Source organism: Choloepus didactylus, chromosome 9 (genome assembly GCF_015220235.1).
Source record: "Choloepus didactylus isolate mChoDid1 chromosome 9, mChoDid1.pri, whole genome shotgun sequence".
Lineage (NCBI taxonomy): Eukaryota > Metazoa > Chordata > Mammalia > Pilosa > Megalonychidae > Choloepus > Choloepus didactylus.
In genome coordinates this window covers 54,624,544-54,636,781 of record NC_051315.1, presented here as the reverse complement: position 1 = coordinate 54,636,781, position 12,238 = coordinate 54,624,544, and the positions used below count along the sequence as shown (strand labels likewise).

The window sequence follows — 12,238 nt, the reverse complement described above, 5'->3', positions numbered from 1 at the left end:
TGAGTATTTTCCTGTTCTTTTTCTCTTGGCACATTCCTTGCCACCATTTATGTGGCTCAGAGGAAATTGTTGAAATATTTTTTGGTTTATTACTTTTGAGATTTTTACATTATTATTAACACTACTTCCTGAAATTAATTGAAAAAACTACAAAGCTAATTGACTTTTAAAAATGACTTATAGTTTGAAAACTTTTCTTTAGATTAAAAGCTTTGGTCAGAACCTATGCCTGGATGTTGGAGAAAATAACCAAGGTGGCAAACCATTAATTATGTATACGTGTCATGGACTTGGAGGAAACCAGGTGAGCGCGGCATTAAAAATCTATCCTTCTCATTAGGACTTACAAACACAAGGGAGGATTTTTCATCCTAATTAGTTTTATACGTAGTAAACTTGTGTGTAGAAATGTGTTTAAGCTAAGTTTGGCAGTTAATATTGAAGTTGTAGAGTATTTTGGTTTCTACCCTTACTGAAAACAATTTGAAGTCACTTGCCCATTCAGTAAAAAGGCAAATTAGATAATAGTGACATTTGAAATAAAACGTGTGATCTTCTATGTGGATCTTTGATGTTTGTTTAACTCTTGGCATGGCAATGTTGTAAGATTATATATAAAGGCCGTAAATAAATAGATTTTATATCAAGTATATCAAATGTTAATACCAAAAGAGCAGAATTATAAGTTATTTTTGTGGGCCACAATGTTACTTCAGTATGTTTTAGAGGCATGTTTTTTATTCTCCTTGGTAGGTGATCTCCCTGTTTGTGACCACTCTTTGACTGTTTTGCAAATGTCAATCAAATGTCAAATGTTACTATTTGTCCTACTCTGGGTAGAGAACATACTAAAATATTAAGTTTATGGTTTTTAATGTCCTTTCCTTGTCTTTTGCAAGTTAACTTATGGACGGAGTAGACATTTTTGTCTTTTCTTTATTCAGCACATTCACTGAGTGACTCCCATATGCCAGGTATTCTACTGGGTTCTAGCAGTTTAAGTCCTAACTCTTTCAGAAAATCTATATTTCAAAACCAGCAGTTATGGTCAGTATGATAAAGTCTGGGATAAGGTCCAGTATGATATGGTCAGTATGATAAGGTCAGAGTGTCCTGGGGATATGGAGGAGAGTGTCTGAATTAGCCTGGGGGACCATACATTTTCTTGGGAAAGATGGCACTTGAAAACATTTTTCAAATGTTTAGTGAGTAAGGTGGATGGTGAAAATGAGAACAGACTGAGAAGAATGGGAAGAGAGGTGTACATTTATCCCTTCCACATCGCAGGGCTTAGGGGGTGCAGTGCCTGTATGATCTGGATAGTCTGTGTAAAATTTTTAGGCCCTCCCTTCGTACCCGAGAAGAAGTCTTCAATCGGTTTCTTCAGGGTTTCAGGAAACTCTATAACTGCCTCTTGATCAGCAGGCTCTGCTTCTCCATTACTTTTGCATTGTGTAGGTGAAACCTTTTTAAAAAATTTTCAAACCAGTCTTTGCTGGCCTGAAAATCCATGGGGCAGATCCTAAGCCTTCATTTTCCTTTAGGGAATCATATAAGGACTTAGCCTTTACCTGTATGATGCCAAAGTCCACTAGAATGTCTTTTTTATACAACCCTCCACCCAAAAGAATGTTGCACTTTCTATGTGTGAGAGATGCGGATCTCATGGTTTATGCCAACCCTTTGCAGTTGTTGGTGCAGCTGCAGCAACAGCTTTATGGATTTCCCCCTTCTTTCTCGATATGTCTTATGGTTGACTCATTAATGCTGTAATGGTGACCAACCACAATAGCCATATTGCAGCTTCCACAAAACTACCCCAAAATTCCCATTTAATTTCTTATGCTGACCCATGATATAGCGAATCTGTGATGAAGAAAGTCGCAATGTGGAAGGGATAACTGTACTAAGGAGAGTGTGTCTTTTCTGGGAGCTGTCGGTATTTTGGTGTACGAGAGTCCAAGATGTGTGTGGAAGAATACTCATGATTCCCTATGTTAATTGGATGGGAACTTTGATGATGTCAGTTTTAAGACATCACCATCTTAATCTAGTTCTAAGCCTTACTTATCCAAACCATTGTATCTACTGAGGGTAGATGGTGCTGGAGCCAAGAAATCAGAGCTGGTGAAAGGATCCACCACTGGATAGTCAAGGCACACTTCTAAAACGGGACAGAGATAGATATTTAAGTATGTGTGTGTCAATATGTTTGTGTGTGTATGTACTGATGAGGGGATGGTCAGAGGTTATGGAAAAACTCTCTGCCAAGAGGACGTTAGAGTGGAGGCCTGCATGAGTTGGGAAAACTGTCACAGCCCAGGAGGAGAGCATCCTGGTAGAAGGAGCGGCAAGAGTAGAGGCCCAGTGGCAGGTACATGGAACGAGCAGAAAGCCACTGTGGTCAGAGCAGAGGTGAACAGGGAGAGGGAAGAGGATGAGGTCAGAAATGTAGACATGTGGCCTGGTCCTATAGGGCTTTGCAGGCCTTCTTAAGGAAAATAGATTTAATTTTGAGTGCAACAGAAAGCACTGGAGGGTTTTGAGCAGAATAATATTGTCTAGTTTATGTTTTAAGATCACTCTAGCTTTTCTCCCCCTAAAACAGTCATTGCTTTGATTTTGGTTTGTTTCCTTTAATTTTTTTTTTAATCAAGTGCTGCATATAAGCTCCTTTGCAAATTTAAATTTCTTTGAGTGCTGAGCTTTTTTGAGGTATCTTTCTTACTTGATCAATTCCTCATGTTCCATTCTTCTATTTTGACGAGATAATATTTTATAATATAAAACTCCATTGTTACAGCAAAAATGTATGATTATATGACTAATTTGACACATATGCTGGTACAATGCAAACTCATTATGTCTTTATGACATTTAATGCTTTGCTTCATCCATTTCCTCTTCCAGGATATTTGTCCTGGTTCTAAGAAACAAATCTTTCAAGCTTTCTCACTTAGCTTAATTACATACTCTTTTTTTGTTGCCTAAGTTTTTTCAACTATTTTCTATTCCTTATAACTTCTGTTTAATAATTTTTTTAATGAAAAATAAACAAAACAAAAAAATCAGCCTTTCGTATCATCTTTATGATGCTAAGGTTTATCTGCCCCAGAGTAGTATAGTTAGGATGCTGTTTTCATGATCTAAACCCATTTTCTTTCAATGTCTCCATCAGAAGAACAACCAGTCATAAAAATGACTGATGATATATTTGTGAGAGGGGTTAAATCATGAGGCTAAGACTAAGGAAACTCAAGATACGTAGCTCTGTCAATTGAGCTAATGTCTGTAGAATGCCTACTCTAATTCATGTAAAGGGTTTAGCACATTCTGTCTAGTACATAATAAGGATTCAATAAATATTAGTGCTAATACTAATTAATTCATCATTTAAAATAAGTTATATTTATTTATTCTGCCTTTGGAATGTCAACGTTTTAAAATATTTAATTTGTAATGAATGTGATTACTAGGTACACTGCCTGATATGGTCTATGGGGAAGCCAGCTAGCTACACACACAATTCTAATAGAGTGTCATAAAAGTTATCTCTGTTGTATTATGGGAACCTTGAAAAGGGTATAATTTTGTGCAGTCAGAAAAACTCAGGGAAAAGTGAAGAAGGAAGGTAATATTTGAATTAACTCTTGAAGGTTGAAAAGAAGTTAGCCAGGTAGGGAAGGGTCAGAAGGGTATTCCAGGCAGAACCTGGAAGAGCAGAGTCTTGGAGTTATGGATATGCATATGCTGTGTTGGTAGAATAGCGCAAAAGGAGCAAAGTATATGATTGGGACAGTGGTTGATGTACGATTGAAAATGGAAGATTTCCTGTGTCAATAAAGGAGGATGGACTTGATCTTAGCAACAGGACTCATTTAAGCAGGGAAGGTAGGGGATCAAATCAATATGATAAAACATTAACTCTGGCAGCCGAGTGGGTCATGAATTATTGGAGCAGAAATAGGAAGTACCTAGAGGTATTGCAGTAGAGATCCTGAGGCCCTGAACTAAAGAAGTGAGGATGCAGAAGTAAGGATGGACAGGTGGTAACATTTCAGAGGAAAAATGAGTAGTACTGAGGGACCAATTATTGGATGTGTGTGGAGAGAGAAGCATCCATAACAGTAAGGAATAGCTAAAATGTACTGCGTGCTTACCATATGCCAGTCATTATTGTAACACGCTGTATGTGTATTAACTTATTTCTCTTCATAATCCTATGGAGTAGGAGCCATTAAATTAACTATTTTACAGGCATTGAAAGGATCCCATAGTTCTTAGTTAGATGAAAATGCCATTAATTGAGATGGATAAGGGAGGAGGAACACCTGGAAAAGAAGAAGTTAATGTGCTTTTGCTTGGACTTTCTAGGCCCCTTTCTGTGGAGTGCCTGTCCCAGCCTCCCGACTGCCTGGTAACTGCCAACTTTTGGTATGGGAGGGAAGGCAGTGCCTTCCTCATAAAGTGACCAGCTGTTGGTGATAGGTGAAGGAAGGTCATAGTGTCTTCCATCACAAAAACTCAGTTTGTTTCTGATAACTGTTTTCATTATTGTGTTGAAGTAGAATTGACTTGGTTATTCAGTGAGTTGCTGAAGTTTTTTAATCAGTTCATTATTTTCCAACTGAGCATGCAGTCTGCTTTTGTCAATAACAGCACTCTTTCTTTCATAGTACTTTGAATACTCTGCTCAGCATGAAATTCGGCATAACATCCAGAAGGAATTATGTCTTCATGCTGCTCAAGGTCCCGTTCAGCTGAAGATGTGTTCCTACAAAGGTCACAAGACGGTCTCCATTGAAGAACAGATATGGGAGATTAGAAAGGTACCTCAGTGCAATTAATTCACCCCTTTATGTAATTATTTTGTTTAGCTCAAATTGCTTATCAGGGAAAATGTGTGAAACACTAGTACATTAATACTCTCCATCAGGATTCCTTGCCTTTGTTAATTTAGTGTGTCGTTTATGTACATCTAAGAGTTAAATACACTGAGGGAAAAAATAAAGTTGCTTGGTAGAAGCATGGTTCATGCACGTCATTGCTTCTGTGAATTGTTAATAGTTGTACGTTTTTACTTTTTAGGGTTTCTTTTGATGCTTCTTGCAACAATCACATTACTTTATTCCTAGCAAAGAAAAAAATTCATTTTTTTTTCTCCTAAGTGATTATTTCCTCCCCCAAAAGTTTTGGCACTGTTTTACAAATCTGGAATTGAGAGAGAATAAAATGACAGGTCTTTTCTGTTTTTTGAACACATTTTAAGACTTAGCTGGAACATAGCAATTTTTGCATAAAAATTTCTGCAGTGCTAGAACACCATAAGACTGACTTTGATGATTTATGATTTTTTGAGAATTTATTACTTATGCATGTAATGTTTCTTGTTTGTAACCATGATTCAGGCTCTGTAAGCCTCTCTTCATTTATGAAATACTTGCATGAACTGAACAGGAGTGGCATTAATGGTGTTCTTTACAACAGAAGCCACTGACAAATTTCTATCAGACATAGTTGATCTTAGAAAGATTTAAAGTTAAGAATTATGTACCTGTGGTATGCAAGTCTCTTTGTAACTTCAATGCAACCAGAAAGTAGTTTTCATATTTTTCAGTTAGTTTTGAGTCTTGAAACTTAATGTCTGTTGTGTTTCCTTTTATTCTAGGATCAACTTCTCTATAATCCATTCTTAAAAATGTGCCTTTCAGCAAATGGAGAGCATCCAAGCTTAATGTCATGCAATCCATCAGATCTACTTCAAAAATGGATTTTTATCCAAAATGATTAAGTGTTCCTTAAAATTAAGGAGTTGAAAACGGAGATATTCTTTCTCATAAAACTGTGACTAGGCATACACTGTAGTTTTTGAAAATTATGCAAAAGCAGCTAATTGTAATTTATTCCAAGTGCATATTTCTTATTTATATCTTAAAATGTCTATGTAGCACTGCTACAGAAATCCCTTGAGTTTCTATTTCAAAGCACAATAACTAGTAATACCAAAGACTATTTTGACATCTCAAAATATGTCCGTGTGTAGAGGAAGAGATGTTTGCAGTATGATGAAAATACTTTGCTGAGGAAAGTAATGCTTGTGTGTTTTATTTACTTAAAGATATGCATATTCACACACTCACAATTCATAATATTTCCCCTACTTTTTTGGGGGAGGGAAGAAAGATTTGATACTGTATTTTTTTACATTACATTGAAATGGATCAATGAAGGTCAATATTGACCTTTGTTTACAAACCAGGAAATTTTTATAAATCTAGAATTTATTATTTAAAAATGCAGGTAAACATTTTTTGTGTGTCTTTTGTTTACTTGTCTGACAAGTGTTTCCTTAAACATGAAATTAAATGAATAAGAAGAATATTTTTAACACTTCAATTTCTTGGCAAATTTTAAATATTTTTTAGTCCAAAGCCTATTCCACTTGAAGCACTTATGTCTTCCTTGAATGGCTTTTCTTAAATAACTATACTGTGTGTTTTCCCAAAAGCATTTAAAAACAAACCTTTATAAATTTCTATCTGTTGAAAAGCGTTTTTTCCTTCTGTTAATGTACTATTTTTTCCCTAAAGAAATATAATTTACTAATCTTGAATGTCTGTGAAATTGAATTTCAAATGCAGAATATTTGTCTCATTTAAAGCTAAATTTCATTTGTTGCTGATTCAGTTATAGATTTTCTTTGTAATGGATTTTTTTCATCAAAAAACCCTTATTTCTGTCTATGTGGAAAACACAATAAAAATCCTAAACACAATTTTAATCATTTAATTCTTATTTTTCTCATTTGGATAAAATACATAATTGATAATAGGTGGGGGAAACATGAATTTTATTTACTGAATTTCTAAGTGACTTGTTTGTAGAGCCATCAGATATTTCTTAAGAAAAACTCGAATGTTTGATAGTAATGACTTTTAAAAAAATGGACATTGGAGAACATTGTTTGGTAGATATTTAGCAGAATTTGTACCAATTTCTGATAACTAGTCTTGGGCAGCTGATAGAGTAATTTTTTTAAATGTGATGCTTTCTTAGGATATTTAGTATTTTTTTTCTTTTGAGTCACTTCATGGATTTCTTGTATATTTATTCTGAAGTAGAAATATTATTTTAGCATAATACTACAACATCTTATTGGCTTCATATTTTAAAACTGGTGGAGTCTCAGTTGTACAAAAGAAAACATTTTTTGATTATTGGCCATGTCTTCTCATTGTTAACTTTGAGCTTGCATTTAAAAACCTGCTTTTATTGTGTGTCTAACTTTGTGCCAGAGGACATGGTAGCCAGAATAAGACTTGTTGCCCTTGAGCTTCTGTCTTAACGAGCAGAAAGAAAGAAAAATAATTTTGAAATAACATGGTGAGTGTGATAAAAATTTTATGATACAAATGACAGCTCACTATTCATATTTGATATTTCCTTAATAAATTAAGATATTTCTCTTATTGTACCTAATACCAATTTGTATTGTGAAATAATCACGGGTCCCCATTTATACATACAGTTTTCTGTTTCTCAAATTGTTACTGTAGACGTGAACATCAAGGAGAAAATATTGACCTTAGAGCTTGTTTTAGCCCTAAGAAACCCCAGCAATTCCTTAAAGATATTTTGTAAATGAATTTAAGAAAAACACTTGAAAACAATAAAACAAACCCAGGTGCCCACTGTGTATTACTCATATCTTGTCATGTCATGGTCCTACCAAAGATTAGGTCAATTTTATTATAGCCAAGTTAAGTGCATCCAAAGGGAAAGTCCCTCTTACCTAATTTGGGCCTCTCAGGCTGTTGCTTAACAAATAGTTTCATTAAGAATTGGCTCTTTGGGGTGGGTAGTGTCCTTTAAAAGCCTGAGGAAAGGAAAGATGTTGCAGAACTCGCATTAACCAACTCATATTCAAAGAAAAGACTTTGGCCCTACAAAGGAATATTTGTAAAGGAGCTAATATACATGAATATTGTGTGTGTGTTTTAAGTTAAAATATTTGCTACATACCATTTAACTACATGTTCAAATCATCAACTCTTAGCCCAGTTGCATTGGAGAAGAGGGTTTTTCCTGTACACAGTCAATATTGTGCTCAAGTCTTCAATAATATTTACCAATATCTTTGTATTTTAGGGATCTAATGATCACAAAATAGCCACTACCTTCTGAAGTTTATAGTCTGGTAATGTGATCATCAGTGAAGTACCATAACATAGTGATTATAATTATATAGAGAAACAGATCCATGAAAGAGTCAATACATTTGGCTTCTGGTGAGTCCATCGCCAGGAGTTGTAGGAGAGAACAGAGTCCCGATATTTTAGAGGTCAAATAACTAAGAGTAATGCTTCTCAAACTTTATTGTCCACCTCCCGAGATCTTAATAAAATGCAGATTCTGATTCACTAAGGCTGGGTAGAGCTGGAGCGTCTGTATTTCTTACAAGTGCTCAGGTGATGCTAAGGCTGCTGGTTCTTAAAAAGGCTAATCATTGAACCAGTTGCTTGGGAGTCTCTGAGATTAGCACAATGACTTCCATCATGCTTCACATCCCTGATCACTTCAGGCACCACCAGAAGTCAAGGTTTCTTTATCATCCATTACTGCCATTAAAGTCCCCTTGCAATGCTTATATCCCCTGTATATTCCTAACTTGATCAGTTCCCCACCCTTGCTCACCATCTGTTCCACCAACTTCTACTCCTACGCTGAAAAGAAAATGTCCTCATATGAACTACCTTGTCTGTTAAAGTTCTATTCATTGTCTTGCCTTAACTGAAAGTATACAACTCTTAAGGATATCCTTTACTGTTCCAGTGAAGGCTATTGTTTTGTTCTTGTTTTCTGTCATTCCTCTTGTGCTTCAAGGTCAGGATTTGAAGTAGGTGTGTTCTTTCTTCACAAATACCCCAGTCTATTTGGTGCTCATAACACCTGGATTTATTATCCTTTACCGTGTCTTGCTGATGTGACTACCAATCTACAGGTCATTTCCCTCAAATTGTATGCTTTCGTTCTTGTTTTACTCTCTTTCTTTCACTTGATCTGTCGTCCTCATGGGTGACTTCAATATCCATACAGATAACTCCACTATCCTGGGCTCTCAGTCCTTAACAACCTTATTTCCTATGATCATTTACTACCCTCAACCAACACTTCCTTGTCATCATTAGTAACTATTTCTTCTCTGACACCTCATTTATTGGTAAATTCTTTGACCACCACCTCCTATCCTTTTAGCTTATTTACACTAGTTCTCCCTCTCTACAACCTTTTCCTACTTGTTTGAGACCTCCAAACCATTGATCTTACTACTTACTCACTCTTTAGTTGACACTTCTCTCCTCACCCAGAATGGTTTCCATAGGTTATCATTCCAGTAGTTCTTCCACTCTCAAGCCACTTGCCCTTTTCTCCATTTCTCTAGTGAACCCAAACCCTGGATAAACTGAAATCTTTGCATTTTTCACCCTGCACCCAAACAACTGTCATTCTGGGAATACATTTCCACCGTCATTCTGGAGATATCCTTCTACCTCTCTCTCATGTTGGGTCTCCTGTTTCTGGATTCTATGTCTTCCTCTTTCTTGGTTTATGTCCTCATTTTGGAGAATACATCGTAGAGTGACTTTTTGAGACAGGTTCAGGATGCATGTGTTTTTTAGACTTTCATGCCTGAAAATACCTTTATTCTATCTACGCACTTGATAGATTAGCTGAATATGGATTTCTTGGTTGGAAATCTTTTTTGTAGGCATTGCTCCATTTTATTCTAGATTCCAGTACTGCAAAACCCAATGTCTTTTTTTTCCCCAATGTCTTTTTGATTCTTGATGTTTTATTAGTGATTTTCCCCCCTCTGAAAATGTACAGATCTTCTATTTGTCCCAAAGTCCTGATATTCCACAGTGAAGTGTTATATTACAATGCATTTTGTTTAGCTTTTTAAAATGTATATACACGTGTCTTTCAATTCTGAGCAGTTGTATTCTTGGTTGTCTTTCTGGAAATCTTATTATATGAGATCCCTAATATATTGATCCTATAATATATTTGGTAGGGGAGGAGGCAGTTTTTCTCACCCATATTCCATGTCTTTGCCTATACTATTTTCTGGGACATATTCCTAATGTGTTTTTCTAAGCTGCCTATTGAGTTATTTTTATTTTTATCATTTATAATTTCCAAGAGCACATTCTTGTTCTCTGATGCTTCTTTTATAGTAACCTATTATTTTAGTAATGCAGCTTCTTTTTTTTTCTAAGTATATTGATAGGTGCTTTTTAAAAGAATTTTCATCTCATTGCATAGTCTGTGTTTTTTTTCCTATTTATTTTACTCTCTGCATTTCATTGTAGGTGCTTTCCTCAAATGTCTGACAATTTTTAATTGTTTACCTTTAACAGAGGAGCATCAAATGCTTAGTGAAAAGCTCTGTATTGTGGGGAGGGCTTGTTGATTGTGGGCTTCCCTGTAAGGTGTCCTGATAGGGGCCCTTGTGCTGGTCTGGTGAGATCCTGAGAGAAGAATCTTACAGTCACCTTCCTGGATGGTATGAGCCTAGCTGCCGTTGGGAGAGCAGCACTGAGGATGTGATCACTTTTAAACCCCTTGTTTTCAATATAATACTCCCATCCTCAAACATGCTGTCCCCTGTTCCAGGGACCCTCTGTTTTATACTCCAGTGAGTAAATCTCTAGGTTTCTGCTTGGCTGTGAGAGAGGATCTTGGGGTCTCACTTATTATCAAATAGATTTTTAACTAGTCCTCCCGTTCCAACACCATCTCCTCCCTTACTTCCAGAAGTAGCTGGTACTACCAGTTCTTGAGCCTTTTGGTGGTCTTGTAGTGCAAAATGGACCGCTGCTTTGCTTTCTCCAGTGCTGGTTTTGGATTAGCTAGCATTTTGTTGTTGCTCCCTGATAATCTATCTGCATTTTAGGCTCAAAAATTTGTCACTGAACCTCTCCTGCTCTTTTTCTTTATAGGTTTATGACTCTTTTTCCCACTTTTCTTCACTGTTATTTTCATAGAATTTTGGGAGGGAGCAGAAAAAAATGAATGTTCAATCTGATATTCTTTGTAGGGAACCTGCATTCATTATTCAATAACCTTCGGTCTATCTGCTATCAGTAACTTCCAAATTGCCAGACCCAGTACTTTTTTTTTTTTGTCCTCATTAAGCTATGTAGCATTTGAAACAAATGGCCACAACTTGATTTTTTAAAATTTTGAACTCTATCAGTCTCACCACCTTGGTCCAGACCATCATCTCTCACATGGACTAAGATGACTCATGACTAATTTCCCTGTTTTTTTTGTTTGTTTGTTTTTTGTTTGTGTGCATGTGGGGTTTTGTTGTTGACAGAGAAGATGAGAGTGTCTTCCCAAACCATATCCTTTGGTCACAGACAGAATGTTCCCTTGAATATTAGCTATGAGAGTATTTGTTTTTATTTAAAAATTCCTTTAATTTTAAGGTATTCCTCTAGGTGATTTTTCTCATATCAACTACAGTTAACTCTTTAAATAAAAGCACATTACTCCCCTGCTTGTAATCTTCCAATGGCTTCCGGTTGTCCTTACAGTAAAATCTTACATGCCCCTCACCATTGCATGCAAGGCCCTATGTGACACAGTCCCTGCCTACTTCTGTTTCATCTGGGACCGCTTTTTCTCTTGCTTAATTTGTTCCAGATAAGTCCTCTTTTATGTGACTCATATGTCAAGCTTGTTCTTGCTTCAGAGCCTACATTTTCTTTGTCTAAATGCTCTTCATAGCTTTAATCTTTTTCATGTTTCTATTCTCACTTCAAATAACACAATGTCAGAAGAGACAACCCTTTATAAAGTTTTATAAACTAATCACTGTGCCATTGCTGTTTATTTCCTTTTATACATTTACCACTACCTGAAATTATTGTGTTATTTTATGTGTGAACTTGTCTTCTTGTCTCCACTAAACTGTCGGCTTTATGAACACCGGTTAAAAAACAATGATAGCACATTACAATTTATATAAATTCAGTATATCATCTACACAGAACAACTATATTTTTAAAGGATTCTTATATTAGATGCTGAGTGGATACCAGTGGAGGAAGGGATATAGGCATAGAAATGGAGGATGAAGGGGAAATGGGCAAAAAACAAAAAAGCAAAAAGGAGGGATTTTGCTTGGACTGATAAAGATAGCATTAAAGAGTATGATTAACTCTCCTCT

General features: G+C 35.9%; 1 protein-coding gene across 1 annotated transcript in view; it reads left to right on the top strand.

The window, feature by feature from the left end:
• Positions 1 to 8,456, top strand: part of GALNT3 (polypeptide N-acetylgalactosaminyltransferase 3) — a 67,935-nt gene extending 59,479 nt beyond the window's left edge. Inside the window, exons 9-11 of the mRNA XM_037849300.1 lie at positions 203 to 304; positions 4,677 to 4,829; positions 5,669 to 8,456. Of these exons, the coding sequence (XP_037705228.1) occupies positions 203 to 304; positions 4,677 to 4,829; positions 5,669 to 5,791 (378 nt within the window). The 3' untranslated portion in view covers positions 5,792 to 8,456. The remainder of the gene's footprint in view (positions 1 to 202; positions 305 to 4,676; positions 4,830 to 5,668) is intronic.
• Positions 8,457 to 12,238: the final 3,782 nt, after the last annotated feature.